The sequence below is a fragment of the Lontra canadensis genome, unplaced genomic scaffold (assembly GCF_010015895.1).
Source record: "Lontra canadensis isolate GAN:19392208 unplaced genomic scaffold, GSC_riverotter_1.0 scaffold160, whole genome shotgun sequence".
NCBI classification, from domain to species: Eukaryota; Metazoa; Chordata; class Mammalia; order Carnivora; family Mustelidae; genus Lontra; species Lontra canadensis.
The window spans coordinates 2,317,039-2,338,835 of NW_022631154.1; the positions used below are offsets into that span (position 1 = coordinate 2,317,039).

The 21,797-nt window shown below is 65.1% G+C and overlaps 1 protein-coding gene across 1 annotated transcript; it reads left to right on the forward strand.

The window, feature by feature from the left end:
* Nucleotides 1–2,039: 2,039 nt before the first annotated feature.
* Nucleotides 2,040–20,305, forward strand: PEAR1 (platelet endothelial aggregation receptor 1). Its single transcript, XM_032845048.1, has 23 exons — nt 2,040–2,101; nt 9,037–9,141; nt 10,534–10,677; nt 11,293–11,397; nt 11,738–11,838; nt 12,509–12,601; nt 12,846–13,089; nt 13,841–13,958; nt 14,118–14,254; nt 14,326–14,538; nt 14,786–14,960; nt 15,043–15,163; nt 15,838–16,001; nt 16,095–16,197; nt 16,332–16,478; nt 16,662–16,787; nt 17,610–17,738; nt 17,837–17,965; nt 18,120–18,332; nt 18,553–18,641; nt 18,754–18,862; nt 19,136–19,384; nt 19,783–20,305. Exons 3-23 carry the CDS (start codon nt 10,577–10,579, stop codon nt 19,932–19,934), a joined length of 3,018 nt encoding a protein of 1,005 aa, XP_032700939.1. The 5' UTR covers nt 2,040–2,101; nt 9,037–9,141; nt 10,534–10,576; the 3' UTR covers nt 19,935–20,305.
* Nucleotides 20,306–21,797: the final 1,492 nt, after the last annotated feature.

The following is a 21,797-nucleotide window of genomic DNA, read 5'->3' on the forward strand; positions in this document are numbered from 1 at the left end:
GCGGGGCCGGGAGATTTTGAAGAAATTATGTTGATTGGGGCATCCAGCCGGCTCGGTCCGTGGAGCGCGTAACACCTGGTCTCGGGGTGGTGACTTGGAGCCCCGCTTTGCGCGCGGAGCTTCCTTTTGAAAAGCTACTTTGAAGTGGTGGATACACAGGGTGCCCTATTTGTCAAAGTTCATCAAACTAAGATGTCAAACCAAGTGAACACGCCAGCCAAAAAGACAAACACTGGGATTCCACTTCTGCCACTGGGAGTAGTGGGATCCATAGACACAGAAAGAAGGACAGACAGGAGTGTGGGGGAGGGGGGACGGGGACAGGGAGGAGGAGGAGGAGTGGGGCGCTGCTGTTTCATGGAGACAGAGTTCGAGTTTGGGGTGATGGAAACGTTATGGAGATGGATGGTGGTTGCACGGTGTGGAGGTATTTACAAGACGGAACCGCACACTTTAAAATGGTTAAAGTGGGGGCGCCTGGGTGGCTCAGTGGGTTAAGCCTCTGCCTTCCGCTCAGGTCATGATCTCAGTGGGATCAAGTCCCGCATGCGGCTCTCTGCTCCGTGGGGAGCCTGCTTAGTCCTCTCTGGCTGCCTGCTTCTCTGCCTGCTTGTGATCTCTCTGTCAAATAAATAAATGAAATCTTTTTAAAAAATAACTTGTTAAAATGGTTAAAGTGGTAAATTTTGTTACATAGACTTTGGCATAATTAAAATTTTTTAAAAAAATTTATTTGACAGAGAGAGACACAGCGAGAGAGGGAGCACAAGCAGGGGGAGCGGGAGAAGGAGAAGCAGACTCTTGGCTGAGCAGGGAGCCCGAAGCGGGGCTCGGTCCCAGGACCCTGAGACCATGACCTGAGTGGAAGGCAGACGCTTAACGACTGAGCCACCCAGGCGCCCCAATTGTTAAAAATATTAAAAAGCGTCATCGAATAGTACATTTAAAAAAAAAGCTTTTATTTATTTGACAGACAGAGATCACAAGTAGACAGAGAGGCAGAGAGAGAGAGAGGAGGAAGCAGGCTCCCCACGGAGCAGAGAGCCGGATGCGGGGCTCGATCCCACGACCCTGGGATCATGACCTGAACCGAAGGCAGAGGCTCAACCCACTGAGCCACCCAGGCGCCCCGATCAGTACATTTTTAAGTGGATACGTTTTTCGTTGTCAGTCACGCCTCAGTAAAGCTGATCCGAGAAATCTCCGAGGAGGGGTGTCCGGCCTTGCTCTTTCCGAACCGAACCATGGTGGCTTTTCGGGGTGGGCGGTGCAACCCGGGGCGGGAGCGCGGACCACGGCCCGAACGCTGCGCGGCCGCGGGCACAGCCGCCTCTTCCTGGGACGCACCCAGCTCGCGCTAAGGATTCGCGGACGCGGTCCACGCAGAGGGCTAGCGAGGGGGCGAGCGAGCCGGCGGGTCACCAAGTGCGGCGCGGGAGCGCGCTGTGGCCGCCAGGTGGCGCCGGCGGAGGTCGGGCCCAGGTCGCCCCCCGCCCCCGGCTCCTCCGGCCGGAGCGGAGGAGGCGACCCTGGGCCGCGGCCCGCCTCAGGTCCCGCGGTCGCCGGGGGAGGTGCCCGCCGCGGACGGGCTCTCCGGCTCCCGGCGCGGGCCCACTTTGCGGCCCGGAAGGCTGAGGCGCGGGAGGCGGAGCAAGCCGGGGCCCTGCGGCTGCTGGGGAACCACGAGGGTCCCGGTCCGGGGCCCCCCGCTCCACTCCAGGGCAGGCCGCCACCCCAGCACCGCTCCCTCCGGCTCGCGGCGCCCCCACCGTCCCAACGCCTCCTTCCCTCCAGCCGTCCCTAGTCCCCTCCCCCGCGCCCCAGCCCCGGGACCCCTGGAGCCCCCAGCGCCCCCCCAGCGCCTTCCTCCCCGGCATCTCCCTCCCCGGGAGCCCACGGCCCCCCTCCCTCGCTCCCCCGCTCCGGCGTCCGCCCCCGCGCCCGCTCCACACTTCCTGCCCCGCGGGGCCCGCCCCCTTCCTGCCCCGCCCCGCCCCGCGGGCCGCGCGCCCCGCCTCCCCACCCTCCCGCAGCCCCGCCGTCCCCTCCCGGCCCCGGGCGGTCCCCACCCCAGGCCGGCGACAGCTCGGGTCCAAGGCAGGTGAGTGACTGCGCGCCCCCGCGCGCCCCGCGTCCCCCCGCCCCTGGGAAGGGCTGAGGACCTCGAGTTCTCCTGCGTGAGGGTGCGGGCAGCGGAGGGGCCAAGAGCACTGGGGTGGCCCTCTGGGGGGACACCAAGTTAGTGGCATGCAGAAGAGGCCTCTTCCCGAGCCCCCCAGAGCGACTTGTGGGGGCGGGGGGACGCGGGGGGGTGTGCAGCCGGAGAGCGGGGCTCCAGGTCCTCTGCTAGGCTGCCGGGAGGCGTGAGTGGCCACACAGGAGTTGGAATCTCCACTCTGCCCCTTCCTGGGCTGTAGGTCCTCTGTGCCCCGCGGGTCTTTCTGAGAGGAGACGCCCACAGCACCGCGCCTGCCCCTGGGGTCGCCAGAGGCCCAGCTGAAGGACAGCTTGTCTCCTCCGAGCACAGGCCTCATCAGGGCTCCTGTCACTACTGGGGTGGGGGTGGCTAACAGGAGACTTGACCCCTCAGGAGGGTGAGCGACTGCCGGGATGCCGCTCCCTGGCACCCATGGCTTCGCCAGTTGGGGGCACAAGAGGTTGGCCACAGGTCTCCCACATCTGGATGGGCAGAAAGACTTGGGCTGGCGGAGGTCATAGGAGGTCGCAAGGGTGGAGTGGGGGAGGTCTGCCCCGGGGGTGGGGGCTAGAAGACCACCCCGCAGCCCCACCCCGTCTCCTGCCTTCAACGCGGGAGCCTCACTCTCCTGTCCTGACCTCTTTTCAGCCGCCTCTCCCGGGGCTGGGCTATGACCCAGGTCCCTAGGGATGGGAACAGCTTGTGCCGGCCCGAGGTTCCCAGGCTCAGCCAGACCACTGCTCCGGGAGGGATTGGTCAAGGGGTCAGCTCTCAGCCTGGCCTCAGCTGGGCCGGGCAGGGGCATGGCGTGGTAGGGGCTCTTCCCTGACCCCCGCCCACCCAGTCCACGTTCTAGTGCCCGTGTGCGCGTGTGTGAGGCAGCGCGGGGGCGGCTCTCCTGGCCGGTCCCCTGCAGGTCCTCTCCTGCTCCCAGAGCACCCCGAAGGGTACCGGCCTACTTGCCGCTGTGGCTGGGGGTTGGGGCTACCTTCCCTTCGCGGAGAAGCTCAGGGGGAGGCCAGGCTCGCCTCTCTGGCCCCCTCTCTCCACCGGGAGGTGAAGCCCAGGCTTGGCCTGTGTTCCTTCCCTCCCCTACCCCATTCCTATCAGGCTTTCCCAGAAGAGGAAACTGGCTCTCTAGGCAGAGATAGAGGCCACTGGGTGCTGTCTGCCTGTCCCCCACCAGCTGCTGGGGAGGGTGCTAGAGTCCGGCAGGGCCTCCACCCCTGTGCTCCTGAGCATCTCCTTAGAGTGGCCTGGGAAACTCTTGAGAAAGAGACTCCCTGGACGCTGGAGGGCCTGGCTGTCTGAGCCCCGCCGTCCTAGCCCCGCCGTCCTATCCCTGCCATCCTTGCCCAACCGTCCTAGCTCGGCAGGGGGGAGTAACGGCACCATGCCTGGGCCTGGCATGTAATCGGGCCTAGAGATGCCAGCAGAAGGAAGGGGAGACCAAGAAGGAGAGAGAAAGACAAAGATGGGGATGTAAAGAGACGGAAACATGAGAACGGACAGTGACATTGCAAAGGAGAGCCAGAGGCAAGAAAGGGCGGACTTAGGCAAACAGCAGAGACAGAGAGAAAGAACAGAAGGGCTGGAGACAGAGGCGAGCGGGGGTGGGAAGAGCAGAAGGAAGGCCGCGGAAGGAGATGGGAAGGGTGAGCGCAGGCTTTGGGGTTTGGTAGACCCGGTCCCCATCCCAGTCCCCATCCCCGCTTTGCCCTTGCCTGGCTGTGTGACCTGGGGCTCGTGACTTCCCTTCTCTGCGGTATTTCTGAAGCATGACAGCGCGCTCTCCAGAGCGCTGGGGGAGTGGGCAGAAACCAGCCGCAGCACACGTTCACGGGGGCTGGGGACAGCTCTCCCATGGGTGCCCAGACGGAGGTCTCCAGAGGGGACCGGTGCCTGCGAGGCTCTGGGACATGCGGCCTCCCCCGCCCCACATAGGGCCTCAGGGGCCCAGTCCCTCTGACTGGATGGGAGTGTGTGGATGGCTGGGGTGGGTCCCAGTCCTGAGGCCCATGGCACAGGACAGGGCTCTAGCCGGTGGGCCCAGCCCCTCCTCCCCAGGTGACTCAGGGCCCTGCGGGACTGTGCTCTCATCGCTTAGGAACTCGGGGGCCCGCCGAAGACGCCTGCCTGAGGTCAGGAGGGCAGGTCTGGAGCCGACTTTCCCTGCCTAAGGGTGGAGGCTCCTTATGAACTCGTTTCCGGTTTTGAGGGCCCAGTGCCACTGCCCCGTCGGGGTGAAGGCACGTCCCGGGGGCCAGGCATCCCTGCGGGCCCTGCTGGCCAGGGCCAGGGCCAGGGGCGAGGAAGGTGGAAAAGCGCCCTGGCCCCACAGAGCCCCATTCCCACGGGGAAAGCCAAGCTTAATAAAAGTGTCATAGCCACGGTGGTCGGTGGGAGTCCCCAGCCCACTCACGGCCTCCGAGTGGCACAGACGGAGGGCACCCCAGCCTGTGGGGGCAGGCAGAGCATGAACCTGCAGTCCCAGTGCCGGCCTCAGACCGGACAGGACACCAGGGTCCCTCCTCTGGGGCCCTATGGACTCATGGCTTGGCCTGGGTCTGCCCCACGTGCCCGCAGAGGACTGACATGGGTGCTCAGCCTTTGGCTGGAGTCTGAGGAAGTGTTGGTCCCGTCTGGTTTGGAGCCGGCCCTGGGTGGGTGGATGCGGGGGCTCATTTGGGTCGAGGGGGCCTGCAGGCCGGTGCTCAGGCCGGAGGAGCAAGTATTTGCGCCCCCAGGGGGATGGCCAGCCAGCCGGCCTGGCTCCTGGGTACCCTTTCCGGGGGTGGTGGTGTGGGGAGCCACAGAGAGCGTCAGACAGGAGCGGTGGCCAGAGAGGAGCGGTGCTTTCGGAGGGTATCTGGGGGTGCCAGGGAGTAGGACAGGAGGGTCTGGAAGGGGAGTCGCCCCCCACCCCGCCTGTGTCGTCTGGGGTTCCCCTCCACCCAGTGCTTTGTTCTTTGAGGCGGATTCTAATCCTGGCGTTGCTGCTGGCCCCCCAGGTGGCCCCGGGCAAGTCACTTTCCCGAGGCCTTCCCATGACTGAGGACAGCGGTCAGAGGGCCCCTGTAGGCCGTGGCCATGGCAGGGCCGGGCCTGGCATTGGCGCCGGCCTCCAGGAGGCACGCGATAGACGTTTGGTGAATCAGAATCCCAGGTTTCCCTGTTTCCTGATGAGTAAACAGGTCCGGCTGAGGACCCTCTAGCTTCTGTTTCCTGAGCCACAGAGAACACAAGGCCGGCCCCTCACCCCTGCCCCCTTCCCGGCCAGCCTCTGGGAACACACAGGCTTCCTGCCCCTCCATCCGGCAGACAAGCCTGGAGTGCTGCAGGCTGGCGGCCTGGCTGGGTGTAGGTGGGGTTCTGTGCTTGCGTGTGCAGGCACACGTGGATGCTGAGCCCTGAGGGGGCAGACTGGGGTCTCACTGCTGGGTGAGGAGGACTAGGTGATCCTGTCTCCATGGCCAAGACAGGCTTGGAAAGAGCACAGAGAAACAGACAGACAAGGCAGGTCGATCCGGGGCCAGGCCCCTGTGGCTAGGCTAAGACATATGGCTTGGTGAACTTCTGCAGCACGCCTGAGGGTGGCTTCCCTTGTGCAGTGAACACACTGCACAACTGTGCTGTGCCTGGCAACCTGGAGGAAAGGAAGGAGACGGGCCCCTGGGGGCTCAGTCGGAAAGGAAGGAGAGAGGGAGAAAGACACAGACCAAGGAACTGATGGAGGAAGATGAAAAAGGCAGAAAGCAGAGAGGTTTGTTTTTGTTTTTTTTTTAAAGACTATTTATTGTTGTTTATTTGAGAGAGAAGCGGGGCAGAGGAGGAGAGAGGAGTCCAAGGCCGACTCTGCACTGAGCGTGAACCTGACGTGGGGCTCCATCTCAGGACCCCAAGATCATGAGTGAGCCCAGTCGGGTGCTCCCTGACTGAGCCTCCCAGTTGCCCCAAAGCAGGGAGACTTTTTTTTTTTTAATATTTTATTTATTTGAGAGACAGAGATCACAAGTAGGCAGAGAGGCAGGCAGAGAGAGAGGAGGAAGCAGGCCCCCCGCTGAGCAGAGAGCCCGCTGTGGGGCTCTGTCCCAGGATCCTGAGATCATGACCTGAGCCGAAGGCAGAGGCTTTAACCCACTGAGCCACCCAGGCGCCCCAGCAGGGAGACTTTGATGAGAAACAAAACAAAAACAGAAAGAAGAGGCTGAGAGCCTAGAACCTGGTGGGGGGGTTCTGTCCCTGTGTCCACACATGTTCTCGGAGCGGCTTCTGGGCTGCGGCTCTGCTCCAGGGGGCTTACCGGCACTAATGGTTCCTATCCCCACCGTACCCCACAAGGTGTGGGGGCCACTGTCCCATTTCACAGATGAGGGAATGGAGGCTCATGGGGCTCCAGTGACATGCCTGAGGTCACACAGCTTGTAAGTGCCAGGCTGTAAGTACTATGATCTCTGGACTCCGTGACATGACAGGACTGGGCAGAGAGACAGAGATGGGAGGAGAGGCTGGGGCACCAGGGGTGGGGGTCAGGCTGGGAGCTGGGTCCGCAGTAGCCAAGCATCCTGTCTCAGCCACTGCCTTTGGCTTGAAGGTGTACCTGGCGGGCAGCCCATCGTTCTTCTGAGGGATCAAGTTTTGTGGGGGGCTTGGCCCCCTCCCACCCCCACTTCCCTTCTCTGTGTCAGCAGCTAAGTCCCCATTCCGGGATCATCCTGGAGGTTCTTCAGAAAAAAACAAGAAACAGCTTTTCTTGGAATTGATACCCAAATGGTATGACAGTGCCAAGGGCAGGGGGATGGGGATGGGGTGTGGAGGGGGGGTACGGTGAGTGTGAACCCAGCACGTGGGGGGGTCTCAAAGCCCTTCATCTGTCAATTTCCATATTGATCTGAGGGACAGCTCTGCTGCTTTCAACCCCTCTCTTGGGGGAGTTGAGAGCTGTGATTCACGGCCCAGCTCAGAGGCTGTCCTCTGTTGACCCCCCTCCTGGAGAAAAGTTGGGGAGGGGAGCTGGGCAGGGGGAGGTCCTCCCGTTCTCTGCCTCCTATAGAAATGGTCACTTTCCTGTCCACCAGGAGCTCTGCCCCACCCTGAAGACCCAGACTCCTTTCCCTCCTCCCAAGGGGGCTGGGGCAGCGGGAGGACAGGGGCTCCCCACCGGAAGGAATCCGCCTGAGCAGAAGGAGGGCTGGGGCTGGGCTGGGTGTGGGCCTGGAGGCCCCCTGGGGCATGGCTGGGGGAGGCCACACTCGGGCATGGGGGGGCTCGGGGCCTGGCGGCGGGGGCGGCTGCTTCGTGTCTGGAGGTGGAGGAGAAAAGCTCCGCTGGTCCCTGACTGCGAGCGCATCCAGTTCCCACGACTCTGGTGTGTTCCCCGGCAGCCCCCCTCCTCCTGTCCGCCCCCGCCCCCTCGGCATCTCTCCCTCTGCATAACTGAGACTTTTACAAAGAGATGCAAAGCCCCTGGGATTCCCCTTCTGGGCTGGATTGGTGGGAACCACTGGGAACGCCCGCCAGCGGTCTGGGTCTGGATCCCACCCGCTGTGTGGCCTGGGCCGAGCGCTTACTCCTGCCCATGCCCTCACCTGTGAACAGCGCTGCCTCCCATAGGGGACTGAAGCCCACCGCACCTGAGACCCGGGGGCAGCTCCCTACCTTTCTCCACACAGTACATGAGGCCTGGGCCTCCAGGAGCCCACAGTGAGGGGGACTGGGGCGCCCTCCGTGAGTGCAGGACGGGAGCCAGCACTGTCTGATTTAACACCCTGGAGAGGTGGCCCGGGCACTTGTGGGTCTGCGGGTGTTGGGATGGGTCCAGACAAAGTCTCAGAGACAAGCTGCGGGGCCAGGCTGGGGCTCTGGGCTCCTGATCTGGCCTGGGATCAGGAGCTGAGGGGCTAAGGTTGGTCAGGCCAAACACTGCCCCTTCCTGCTGGGATCCCCCTCCTACCTCACCCCTCCCTGCGGACCACCCACTGGCTGCACCAACCCCACTGTCAGGCCTGCTCCTGACCCACTGGGACCCTGGTGCCTTCTGGGAGCCCGAGGCCCTTTGGGAAAACAGAATCTTCCCAGCCCTCCAGCCCCTGATCAGCCATTATCAAGGTGAACCCTGGATGGGCAGGGGATGGGGGGGTCGAGCCCTCCTCATTGTCCCCTGCCCACCTCCTAAAGCCCCCAGGTGAACCATTTCCTCTAGACCTTGGTTTTTGAGGTGGTGACTGGCAGGAGGGGCTAATGTGAGGGCTCCTTGCCCTGCCTCAGGCCTTTCTGTTGTGGGGCGTGTGCCCCCCCAGCCTCGCACTCTGGGGGCAGGGGTCCAGGAGAGGGGGGTGCTGGGTGGTGGGAAATCTGGATCCCTTCAGACTGAGCCCCAGTCTGAGGACAGCTGGGGGCCCAGGTGGAGGGTGGTGTGGCAACAGGGTGGGGGTGGGAGGGGTGTGGAGGCTCAGGATCCTGCAGGGGCTCAGCCACGGGAGGCCCCACAGGGACAGGTCACCTGAAAGCGGGCACCATGGATCCTGGAGGCAGGCCCTGGACCTGGGAAGGCAGCCCGGGCAGGGCAGGGGTGGAGGGGCTAGCTGGGGATGCTGGCAGAAGAAGCCAGGTCTGTTCGGGAGGGGAGGGGGGTGCCCTGGGACAGACCCTCGTGTGGCCTGGCTCTCTGAGGACAGGCTGAGTCTCCCCCTCACCCCTTCAGAGTGGCCTGGGTGCCCAGCTCGGGAGACCAGCCACTGGCCCAGCCCCCTGCATCCCACCCTCTGAGTTCATGGTGTGTGGAGGAGGGAGCCCGTGACGGCTCCCTGCTGGAACCAGCCTCTGTTTCCTGTTTTCAGGCTCCGTATCCTGAGCGCTGGGATCCCCCAGGACACTGCCAGGTCCCCCAGGCCGTGCCCCTGCTCCTCTGAGCCTCTCAGGCCGCAGGATGCCCTAGAGAGCTGGTGAGTGCCCTGAGGCCTAAGGGTGGGTGGAGAAGCACCAGGAAGGCCGGTGGGGGGGGGGGACACATGCCCTGGGGGAGCTGTGACAGGGACACCCCTCATCCTCAGTGGGGACAGCCCCTGGGCCAGCAGCTGGGAGGTGGTGGGAGACAGGGGGAGGCATCTCTGGGGCCGCAGCACAGGGGGACGTGGGGTGAAGTCTGGTGCGTCTCTGGGCTGCGGGGACCCTGGGAGTGTGTGGGTGGGGGGCGCGGGTGAGGCCAGGGAGCAGGCATTCCAGAATTCCAGAGATACTCCGGGGGTGTGGGGTGGGGAAGGGGCCAGCAACCACGACCTTCCTGGAAAAATTGTAAGCAGATGTGGGTGCCTCGGGGAAGCAGGGAGCAGGGAGCCAGAACGAGTTTTAGGAACACGGAACACAATCTGACTCCGGCTTCGAGGGTGGGCGGGCAGGCAGGAGCTCAGCCCCTCCTGAGCGCCGGAGCCAAGTGGACCCAGCTGAGGTCCCGACCTGCTCCCCACCCACCGGGCGAGGCCGGGGCGGAGGAGAAGAGAGGAGCCGCTTCCAGATGGCTGAGGGGGAGGCCAGAGGGAGCTGGGGGCTGCTTCCATCTGAGGCCAGCTTGGGGGCCAGAGCAGTGGGACCTGGGGGCATATGGGGCCTCTGGCGGGCTGGGGATGGGGTTCTCCCTGGCTTGTGGTGTTCGGTGGCGTCCCTGGGGTCAGTAATCCCCCGGAGCAAGCTGGATTTCAGGCTCTTAATGTGTCCTCTGTGACCGGGCACCGTGGGCTCCCGGGAGCCCGTGGAACTGGGCCCGACACCGACACCGTAGATCGGAGTGGCCTCCTTCGAGGTCATCCGGACAGGCCCTACTCCCATCCGTCGTCGCAGCTGCAGGCCCCCAGCTGCATCAGAGGGATTTGGCCCCACCTGCTGGCGTGCAGTGACAGGAAGGTCCCCTCTGGTGGCCGATTCCACGATGGGCTGCGGGGACTGGGAATTATTTCTCCAGCCGGGCCCCCAGCCCCTGTGGGCTTCCCGCACGACTTCCCATTGGCTCCAGCTTCCCACTCTGTACCAGTGTCCGGGTGCCCTGAGCAGGGCCTGGAGGGGCTCTGGGATCTGGGCAGGAGCCCTGCCTCTCGGGGCCCTGGGCCGGGGCTCAGTGAATGGTGCTGGGGGGAGGGCGGTCGGCAGGGGAGGACAGGTGTCACTTGGGGGAGACTGGAAGACGTGAGGACTCAGGCAAAGAACGGAGGGAGGACGGCCGGGCAGAGGTAACATCCACCTAGTGAGGGATGTGACCTTGGGGAGCAGAGCCCACCATGGGCAGGGGCTAGGGGACAGGAGGCGAGAGGCTCGCGTCTTCTCCCACCTTTTGGTCCCGGCAGATTCTCAGTCATCCATCGCCTGCCCCAGGGCCCGGCCTTGGCAATGTTACCACCTCTGTGCCCCCTGCAGCTCCTGGCCCTGGGCCTGGGGCTGGCTGGAGCCCTCAGCCCCAGTGACCCCAACACCTGCAGCTTCTGGGAAAGGTGAGGGTCCCTTGTGGCTTCCCCAGCTCCCCCTACTGCCTTCGGGGTCTCCTCTCCCTCTCCTTCCCTGCCTCCCTGCCTCTCCCTAGTCCTCCCTCTCATCCCTCCTGGTTCTGTCCCTGCTCTCTTTCTGCTCCCCTGCAGGGGCTACTTCTGACCCTGTCCTTTCGTGTCCCCACCCCCTGGTCCCCGTGGGAAGCTGCAGGGCAGAATGTAGGATGGGAGCCATTCGCTGTGGAGCAAATAGGGACCTTGGTTCAGGGGGAGCAAAAGGCATGGGGTTGGGGAGCAAGGCCCAGGTCAGGGTTTGGCCAGAAGTGTTTCAGCACATCTCGGTCCCAGGAATCAGTTCCAGCTCTTGCCATGTAGGGAGGAGGCGGAGGGGGAAATGGAACGCTTTGGTTCTATAGGCTGAGGAGGGGGCAGTGATGAGGGGGCCCCAGAAATATTCCAGTTCCGGGAAGACCCCTTCAGAGGGAGGGGCCGGGATAGGGGTTCCTCCTAGGCTTGGGGGAGCAAACCCACCTTCCCCAGCACGGCCAAGCCCTCGCACCCCTGCTTCCTGAGGGCCCTGCGGGCTGCCCCGCCCTGAGCCCTGACCCACCCGTCCTACAGCTTCACCACCGTCACCAAGGAGTCCCACTCCCGCCCCTTCAGCCTGCTTCCCTCAGAGCCCTGTGACCGGCCCTGGGAGAGCCCCCACGCCTGCCCCCAGCCCACGTGAGTGCCCGCGGTTCCCTGCCCCCCACCCGCCGTGGGCTCAGCGCTGGCTCAGCGGCCCCGGCTCTCCATACCCTCCTTCTCGGAAACTTGGGAGAGCCGAGGAGGCATCTGGCCTCACAGCCCTGAAAGGGAGGTCTGGGGGGGCTCGTGTGGGTGTGTGTGCCCCTGTGCACGTGTGTGCGTGTGCGCAAGTGTGTGTGGTGGGGGGCAGTGAGGGAATGCTCCTGCTGTACGGGAGCAGGGGCCTTCCAGGGGCCTTCCAGGGTCGCACGGCGCTGGGCGTGGCTGGCCTGGTGTCAGCGGGGGGCACTGAGGGCCACTTTCGGGGGTCCCCTAGGGTCGTCTACAGGCCGGTGTACCGCCAGGTGGTGAGGACGGAGCACCGGAAACGCCTGCGCTGTTGCCATGGCTTCTATGAGAGCGGGGACACATGTGTCCGTGAGTCTTCCTTGCTGCCTCCGGGCTTGTCCCCCCCCCCACCAGCAGCTGCCACTAGCCACCTCTGTCCTAGCTGCCCCCATGTTTCTCCCTCCCCTCCTCTCCATGTGTTGGAGCATCTCTGTCTCTGTCTGTCTGTCTCAGGGCTGCCTGTGTTCCTCTGTCACTACGAGTCTTTGTCTCTTCCCTTCCCTGCCTCTGTTGCTCTGTGTCTTCCACTAGTCGATGCCCAGGCTCACCTGCCTGGTGCCACCACACAGCCCGGAGGGGGCGCCACACCCCACAGGCTCCCAGCCGGAGCCTGCTCTGCCTCTCTCCCCCACCGTCAGTCCGTCACCGTCACCGTCACCGTCACCGTAGTCTCCTGCCCAGCGTGTCCCGCCCCCACCCACCCATGTCCACATAGCAGCCAAGTCTGGTTCCCTCCTGAGGGTCCCCTCTCTTTCCCAACCACGGTGCTTGGACAATGTCACCGAAAGGGGCTGGGGAGCCTGGACTCTGAGCTTCTGTCAAGTTCTGGCCTAACTTGCTGGCCCTGTCTTCTGTGGCCACTTCTTCCAGGCCGAGGTGCTGCTCTGGGAGGGTCAGGCCCCCCAGGGTCGGGCTTCTGAGGGGGAAAGGCTGGTGGGGGCAGAGGAAGTGGTTCTCACTCCTTCAGTCTCTGCCCCAGCTCTCTGCGCCCAGGAGTGTGTCCACGGCCGCTGTGTGGCTCCCAGTCGGTGCCAGTGTGAGCAGGGCTGGCGGGGCGAGGACTGCTCCAGCGGTGAGTGCCGGGTGGGGGGGCGGCGGGGGGAGCTGTGGGGGAGGGCCTGGCCGCACCCTCCCTACCACTTACAGGGGTTTAGCCCCCCAGGGCAGGCACCCCAACACTCCAAGAGCCCCAGAGCAGCCAGCTGCCTTTTCCGAAGTGGGGCACAGGGCACGGGTTTGGGGAGTGGGCTTGGACTCTTGGAGGCTAGGGAAGGGGAGACCCCTGGTGACCTCCTTCTGCCCTCCTCACCCCGCAGCCTGTGCCCCAGGCGTGTGGGGGCCTCAGTGTGACGAGCCCTGCCACTGCGGGAACGGCAGCTCCTGCGACCCCAAGAGCGGGGCCTGCTTCTGCCCCTTGGGCCTGCAGCCCCCACGTTGCCTCCAGCCCTGCCCCCCTGGCCAGTACGGCCTCGCCTGCGGGTTACGCTGCAGGTGCCACGGAGCGCCCTGTGACCCCCGGACCGGAGCCTGCTTCTGCCCCCCGGAGAGGAAGGGGCCCAGGTGCACAACAGGGTCGTGGGCACAGGGCCACCTGGGCACACGTGCAGATATGAGGAGACTCTGGCTGGGCCCCCAGTGGGACAGAATGGAGAGGCCAAGGTCCTCGTCCCAGCTCTGCCACTGACCAGTTGAGCAACCTTGAGCCCATCATTGAGTCTCTGTGAGCTGTTCCCTCTTTGTAAGGCGACAGCAGGGTCCTCCAGCTGGGAGGCTCTCTGTGCAGATGACAGAGCCTGCGTGTGTGAGCGGGTGTCCCAAAGTGGGGCTGACACGGTCCCAGAGAAGCCTGTCGCAAAGAGGTGCAGGCCGGGGTGGGGGGATGCATTGGGCATCATGGAGCAGCTCCAACGCGGAGCCCTCTGGGGCAGAGAAACTAGGGCAGGCAGATGTGTCTCTCTCCCCTCCCCACCCCTGCCCCTGCCACCCACCCCCTGCAACAGCAGGAGCAGAGGTGGGGGGAGGGGACCGGCAGTGCAGGCTGTTTACCTTCTGGTGGTGCTGGCTGTCCCTGCCATTTCTGGTCCTGGAAACCTTTGCTTTTTGACTCCTGTCCCAGGGTGGGGGTGGGGGGTGGGGAAGTGGGGGGGCTGGGGGGAGCACGGCACCCGCAGGCTGGCTGCCACACTGAGTTCTGAGGTCAGGATTTGCTCCCCCGGGAAGCACGGGGCAGGGATGGGGGAGCAGCCCTTGGGGGCAAAGGGGAGGCCGGTGCTGCTTGTGCCCGCCCTGACCTCACTGCTTTGCCCAGCAGCTGTGAGGTGTCCTGTCTCCCAGGCCCCGCTGGCTTCTGCCCCAGAACCCAACCTTGCCACAACGGGGGTGTCTACCAGGCCTCCCAGGGCTCCTGCAGCTGCCCACCTGGTTGGATGGTAGGAAGGGGGTGGCCTGCACGGGGAGCTTCTCCGCCCGGTTGGAGGAGGGTGTGTGTGAAGGGGGTGGGCTCTGTGACCCTGCAGGGTTTTGAGGGGTGGGGGTATCAAGGGGTCCTATGCCTATGGGGAGGGGCTGTCCATGTTCCACCTCTCCAGGGCACCATCTGCTCCCTGCCCTGCCCAGAGGGCTTCCATGGACCCAACTGCTCCCAAGAGTGCCACTGTCACAATGGTGGCCTCTGTGACCGATTCACTGGCCAGTGTCGCTGCGCCCCGGGCTACACGGGGGATCGGTGAGTGGCTTTGGCGGGGGCGGGACCGGCGGGAGGGTGCGCGCTGTCAGACTCACTCGGCAGGCCCCCAGGTGCCGTGAGGAGTGCCCCGTGGGCCGCTTCGGCCAGGACTGTGCAGAGACGTGCGACTGCGCCCAGGGCGCGCGCTGCTTCCCGGCCAACGGCGCCTGTCTGTGCGAACACGGCTTCACCGGGGACCGCTGCACCGAGCGCCTCTGCCCCGACGGCCTCTACGGCCTCAGCTGCCAGGAGCCCTGCACCTGCGACCCGGAGCACAGCCTCAGGTGTGGCGCGGGAGCGCGCTCAGACCGGACGCCAGTGGGAGAGGCCCTGGGCGCTGAAGGCCGGGAGCCCGACCCGAGGGCGGGACAGATGTCACAGAAGGGAGAGGGAGGGGCCTCGGGAGTGGGGGCGCGCTCGGAATGGCCCCCCGGTTCCGCGAAGCCCGGCGCCCGCCGCGCGGAGGAGCCCGGGGAGGCGCGGGAGGCGCGCGCGGACCCCGTCAGACAGCGCCGCTCGCTCCCGCCGCAGCTGCCACCCGATGAGCGGGGAGTGCTCGTGCCTGCCGGGCTGGGCCGGCCTGCACTGCAACGAGAGCTGCCCGCAGGACACGCACGGGCCCGGCTGCCAGGAGCACTGCCTCTGCCTCCACGGCGGCGTGTGCCAGCCCGACAGCGGCCAGTGCCGCTGTGCGCCCGGCTACACGGTGAGGCGTGGCGCGGGGAGGACCCGGAGGAGGGGGGAGCCGAGGGGCCGGGCCGCCCGCTCACCGGCCCCGCCGCTTTCAGGGCCCGCACTGCGCCAGCCTCTGCGCCCCCGACACCTATGGAGTCGAGTGCAGCGCGCGCTGCTCCTGCGACAACGCCATCGCCTGCTCGCCGGTCGACGGCGCCTGCGTGTGCAAGGAGGGTAAGGGGCAGGGTCTCCGGGGAGGGGCGGTTGGGGGCGGGGCCACGGGCAAGAAGGCGGGCCCGAGCGCAGGGGCAGGGCCCCCGGGCCGCAGCGGGACGGTGGGAAAGTCGCCAGGCCACTTCCTTCCTGGAAAATCCACTTTGCTTTTTTTCAACCACAAAAATCTTACTTGCGCTTAAAGGTCCAGGCCAGAAGTCACCTCTCGGGCGAGCATCCCTCGCCCTCAGTCATCAAAAGCCACAAGTTGGCAGGGCCCGGAAGGGCTTCTGAGATCCACACGGGTGGCCGGTTGGCAACCTTTAGGCTGCGTTCTGACACGGCTTGAGTTGTGTTTGGCTGGCTCTCCGTGATGTGCAACCCGCCTCCGGTCTCCAGTCCCCACTCCTCCCTGTAGTCTTACACGTGATCTGCATTACTCATTTAGGTACCTGGTTTGGGGTTCGCTGCCAAGACCCCCTGCCCCCCATTCTGCAGGCCCCAGAAGGGAGTGCTGGACCACCAGCAGCCACCCAGCGTGTTACCGGTGCACACGCTTGCCTCCCGCCTGGGCCTCGAGCACCCCCACGCCCACTCTCAGCTCCCAGCCCAGAGCGGGGCACAGCTCATGCCTTTGTGCTTGGTGGGGGGGTGGGGCTGGATCCCCATGCCTCTCTGCGGGGCCCCTCTTCCAGGTTGGCAGCGTGGTAACTGCTCCGTGCCCTGCTCGCCTGGAACCTGGGGCTTCGGTTGCAACGCCAGCTGTCAGTGTGCCCACGAGGCGGCTTGCAGCCCCCAAACTGGAGCCTGCACCTGCACCCCTGGGTGGCACGGAGCACACTGCCAGCTCCCCTGCCCAGTAAGTGCTCAACAGCCCGTCTGCCCGCGGGAGGGCATGTCACAGCAAACTCCTGACTGACTGGCCTGCCCCGCCATCCACTCCCTCTCCAAGAAGGGGCAGTTTGGCGAAGGCTGTGCCAGCCGCTGTGACTGTGACCACTCTGATGGCTGCGACCCTGTTCATGGACACTGCCAGTGCCAGGCCGGCTGGACGGGTGAGCACTGAGGTGTCCTGGCCCCAAGCCCCCCAGAGCTCGGGGATGGATCCCACAGGGAGTATGTCCATCAGAGCCCCTGTGGACGTGAGTGGGGGGGCCGGCCAGGCTCTCCATACCTTTCTCTCCCACAGGGGCCCGCTGCCACCTGCCCTGCCCCGACGGCCTCTGGGGAGCCAACTGCAGTAAGAGCTGTACCTGCAAGAACGGGGGCACCTGCGTCCCGGAGAACGGCAATTGCGTGTGCGCCCCCGGATTCCGAGGGCCCTCCTGCCAGAAATGTGAGGCTCCCTCTCCTTCCCTCCCTCACCAGCAGGAGGGTGCAGGGCAATGTCAGATGCTGGAAGCCCCCCACTGCCCTCTCGGAGTCTTCCACAATGTAGAGGAAGGAGGGAGCTGGTGGGGTCTAGGGCTGACCCAGGGGTGGTCCCTGCCCCCAGTCATCACTGGCCCTTTCCCCCCAGCCTGCCAGCCTGGCCGCTATGGCAAACGCTGTGCGCCCTGCAAGTGTGCCAACCACTCCTCTTGCCACCCCTCGGACGGGACCTGCTACTGCCTGGCCGGCTGGACAGGCCCCGATTGCTCCCAGCGTAGGTGGCGGCTTGTGTGTGAGAGCGCGTGTGCGTGCTGAGCACTGGGCTGAGGACCGGAGGCTTCCAGGCCCACTTGGGGTCCGTAGTTTATATAAAACGTACGGACACTATCATGACCCAGGTGCCCTGGGGTGCAGCTTGGGACATCCCTCTGCAGGGTGGCCTGGGAAAGGCGCTGTTGGTCTGGGCTCGGGGGCCGGCGGCGGGTGAGGGAGCCCTGAGCTTGGTTTCACATGTTTTTCTTTTTGCTTCTGCGTTTTTCAATTTATATTTATTTATAAATGGCTTCTTCCCCACAAAAATGCATAAATAACATTATGGAACAGATGAGCCCAGAGCCCCAAGTACTGCAGGTGTTAGAAGGAAGTGAGAAGCAGTGACCAGAGAGGCTGGGTGCGGGCTCGGGGGCGCGGCGAGGAGATGGAGGACGGCGTCCCCGTAGAGTTCCGGGTGGGCTGCCGTTACGTTGTTCCCTAGTGTCAGGTGCACAGAAACTGTGCCTTACACAGTACGGACACTCACTTCCATCTTAGGTTAAAGAGAAAAAAGAATCAGAGCTAAGCGCGGGGGAGTAACTGGCCCGTTGCTTGTCCGGCTCTGGGCACCCCATTTTGAAATGGCTGTTAGACAACCAAATGCAGGTTCGAGTGGGCAGGTGGGCACGTGATAAGCATCCGCGGGTCACCCGTGGCAGCTGTGGTTCGAAACCTTGGTGTCCCTGGGAGACCAAGGCCGAGCAGATTCAGTGAGCCTGGGGCCTGAGCGTCCGTCCAGGGGGGACTGGCCCTGCCCCGGCAGACAGCCACTTGTCCCCTGCAGCATGCCCTCTAGGACACTGGGGAGCTGACTGTGCCCAGCCCTGCCAGTGTGGCCACGGGGGCACCTGCCACCCCCAGGATGGGAGCTGTTTCTGCCCCCCAGGCTGGACGGGACGCCTCTGCTTGGAAGGTACCCATGGAAGGGGAACTCGTGCCCTGCCCCCCAGCCCAGGGAGGAGACTGCTGCTTTGGCCCCTCACCACACCTGCCTCCCTGCCTCCCTACCAGGCTGCTCTCCCGGGACGTTCGGAGCCAACTGCTCCCAGCCATGCCAGTGCGCTCCTGGAGAGAGGTGCCACCCTGTCACGGGGGCCTGTGTGTGTCCCCCAGAGGACAGCGGTGCCCCCTGCAGGATTGGTGAGTTCTTCTCCAGGCCCCCCTTGTCCCCAGGGCACCAGGACCCAGACCCTTGGTGCTCCCGGCCTCCCTACTGGGGCCTCTCCTGTGCACGTGCCCTGCACACCGCAGTAGACCCGAGACACCAGGCTGAGTGGCCACCCCGTGCCCCTAGGAAACCAGGAGCCCTTCACCATGATGCCTACCTCTCCCGTGGCCTACAACTCGCTGGGGGCAGTCATCGGCATCGCAGTGCTGGGCTCCCTGGTGGTGGCCCTGCTGGCGCTCTTTGTCGGCTACCGCCACTGGCAGAAGGGCAAGGAGCACCGGCACCTGGTGGTGGCCTACAGCGGCGGGCACCTGGACAGCTCTGAGTACGTCATGCCAGGTGAGCTGGCCTGGGGGCCCGGGCAGGGTGGGGGGGCGGGGCTCCCATGTCCCTCCCCCCTTCCCGGGTCGGAAAATGGGGAGTGCGCCATCTGCGTCAGAGGGGAGAGGAGGGGTCAGAGAGGCCGGCCGCTGACCTGCTGCTGACCGTGCTGCTCTCCCGGGCCTGGGGCCTCTCTCGGACCGGCCGGGTCACCACACGCCTATGTCTGTTTGTGCAGATGTCCCCCCGAGCTACAGCCACTACTACTCCAACCCCAGCTACCACACCCTGTCACAGTGCTCCCCCAACACCCCGCCTGCCAACAAGGTCAGTGCTGGGGGGGCGGGGGCGCTGTTGAGGGGAGGGCCCAGACCCGGGTCTCTGGAAAGCTCCATCCTGGCCTGCTCGGCTCCCTACTTCACGGCCCTCCCCGCCTTAGGTTCCCGGCAGTCAGCCGTTCGCCGGCTTCCAGGGGCTGGATAACCACAGCACCCTACCCGCGGACTGGAAGCACCGCCGCGAGCCCCCGCCGGGGCCTCTGGAGCGGGGTAGGAGCCTGGAGGCCGAGGCGGGGGTGGGCGAGTCAGAGCCGGGGCTCATCGGGGCAGTTCCAGAGGAGGGGGGTGCCTGTGCGCTCACAGTCCCCTCCTCTTCCTGCCCCTCCGGTAGCTGCACCGAAGCTCTAGTCCCAGCTCCAGCAGCCGTGGTGGCCCAGGCCTGTTCTCTGGCAAAGGCGTGGGCGCAGGGGCGAGGGGGCAGGCTGAGCTGGGGGCTAGGAGCCCGGGCCCCCACGGAGCCCGACTTCCTTCCTCTCCCCTTAGGGCCCATCTCTGAAGAGGGGCTGAGGGCCAGCGTGGCTTCCCTGAGTAGTGAGAACCCCTATGCCACCATCCGGGACCTGCCCAGCCTCCTAGGGAGCCCCCGGGAGAGCAGCTATGTGGAGATGAAAGGCCCTCCCGCAGGGTCCCCCCCCAGGCAGCCAGCTCAGGTCTGGGACAGCCAGGGCCGGCGACACCCCCAGCCACAGAGAGATAGTGGCACCTACGAAGAGCCCAGCCCTCTGACCTATGGTGAGCCCCCCTTTCTCCGTTGGGGCAGGGGGCGCTGGTGGTGGCCAAGAAAGGGACGGGGAGGGAAGGGTTAGAGGGAGAGAGAGCAGTGGCAACACAGTGTGGCAGCAAGAGCTTGGGCTCTGGGCTCCGACCTGGGCTCGCACCAGGCACGAGGTTTGGGACATCAGCTGGCCTCCCAGAGCCCGTGAGCGGTGTCCCTGCTACACAGGGCTGAGGGTTTGAAATGGTCCAACAGCACCTGACTTGAGCAGTTGGTACCCAGGAAAGAGGGGAATGAGGTTGGTGACAAAGGGTCCTCACCCTGTGAGGTCAGGGTGGCGTCCCTGGCTGGCAGTGGGAGGAGAGGGGTGAGGAGGGAGAAGCCATCTCCCATCCTGTCCCCTCTCTGTCCCCAGACCGAGACTCTGTGGGCTCCCAGCCCCCACTGCCTCCGGGCCTGCCCCCTGGCCACTACGACTCACCGAAGAACAGCCACATCCCCGGGCATTATGACTTGCCTCCAGTTCGGCAGCCCCCATCACCCCCGCTCCGGCGCCAGGACCGCTGAGGAGTCACGGTGGCATGTAGGGACCCACACACCTGCTCTTTGCTGCCCGAGGTTGGGGACAGAGCCTGCTGTATGTACCCTGCCAGGAGCAGGGAGAGGACCGACAGACCGGGAACTTGACGTTTGCTAGAGGAAGTGAACGTGGAGGGGACAGGGCCTGGCTCCCAGCTTCCAGCCTGGGGGACCCTGGTCAGCAGAAAGCCCACATTCCCTGTCGTCTGTGCTCCAACCTGTGGCTCCCCAAGGCCCTGGGGCTTGTTGCGTAAACAGGTGGGATCAATGTTGCTAGAAGTTCGATTGCAGATTAATGTTGAAAATGTATATGGGGTTCCTTTCCTGTGCACTCCCAGGCTGGGCTGTGTGTGTGTGTGTGTGTGGCTTCAGAGGGTTCTAGGCACACAGCCTGTCCTGTGTAGTCGAGAGGCAGCCCGAACCAGTCAACTCTAGCAACAGCCTGACTGTCCTGCCTGCATGCACTGGGTACCTGCTCCAAGCAACTGCTCAAAACACCAGGCAGTGAGGTGACCTCTGTCGGAACATCTCTGTGGGTGCCCCATGGCTCTCGGACGAGTCAGAACTGTCCAAGGCCTTAGGGCTTTGCTGGCCTGGCGGTCTCTTCAGCCTCACCTGGAACTGTGTTCACAGTCACTCTGTTCCCGTCACCCTGGGCCCCAGGTCCTACGAGCCACACTTCTTCCTACCACAGGGACTTTGCACATCCGTCCTCTTCTCTTCCACTCTCACCTGTTCACTGCTGCTCCTTCACATACTGTCCTACGGAAGAGCCTCTCTCGCACTGCGCGGGCTACAGCTGTGCGCCTTCCCCGGCGCCTGGAGAAGGCCTTCAGTACCAGCTCTCTCTGGGACGTGTGGTTTCTTTACCGGATCGTTTGATTCATCTCTGCCTTCCCCACCAAGCGGTGGGTTCCTTGAAGGCAGGAATCATGTATTGTGCCCAACATTGGTTCCCCTTGGCACACAGTAGATACTTAATAAATGTTCCCCCAAAGGCGGAGAGGCTGAGTGAGCGGAAAGTACCAGGGATGAGGGCTCGTAGGTGCTCAGGTGCGGGCCAGCAGCGGGCTGGGAGCTCACAGGCCGTGGGAGGCCCGGCTTCCGAGGAGCGGCCTGTCCGCAGGGCAGCGGCACGACGGCGCAAAGGCGGGCCGGCGCTGGGAGTGTCCCTGGGGGCGCACAGCCCTGCGGAGGCTGCGGGGGGGGGGGAAGGCAGGCGGGAGAGGGGCCGCTCAAATGGGGGCCCGCCGCCGTGGAACAGGCAGGGTCTACACTACCTGCGGACACCGAATCCGGATCTACTAACTGCCCACGCTTCCCAGAGGCTAACTAGACGGGTCGAGGATGGAAACCCAGCGCCGCGCCTTTCCCACGAGGACCCTCTCCTTACCGCGCCCCGGAAGTGGATCTGTCCCCACCGACTCTTCTGCCCAGTTCCCTCCGACTGCCGCGTCCCTCACATGCTCGCGGCCTTCCAGGGCGCCGCCGGCCGCGTGGACTCGGAGCGCTCGCGACCCCGCTCCTCCCTCGCGCTCGCTCCGGGGCCCCGCCCCCGGTTGCTCCGCCCCGGCCGTGGCTCCACCCCTAGCATCCGCCCCGGGCTGTGGCTCCGCTCCCGACCGTGACCCCGCCCCCACCTGTGACTCCGCCCCCGGCCGCGGCTCTGCTACGCCCCGGGCTTCCCCGCCCCGCCCCGCCTGTGGCCTCGCCGCGGGCGGTGGCTCTGCGGCGCCCCCGCGCTCTCTCGCCCCGCCCCCGGGCTGTGGCTCCGCCCCCAGGCTCCCCGCCCCCGGCCGTGGCTCTGCGGCGCCCCCGGGTGGCCCCGCGCGCTCTGCGGTTGCTCCCACC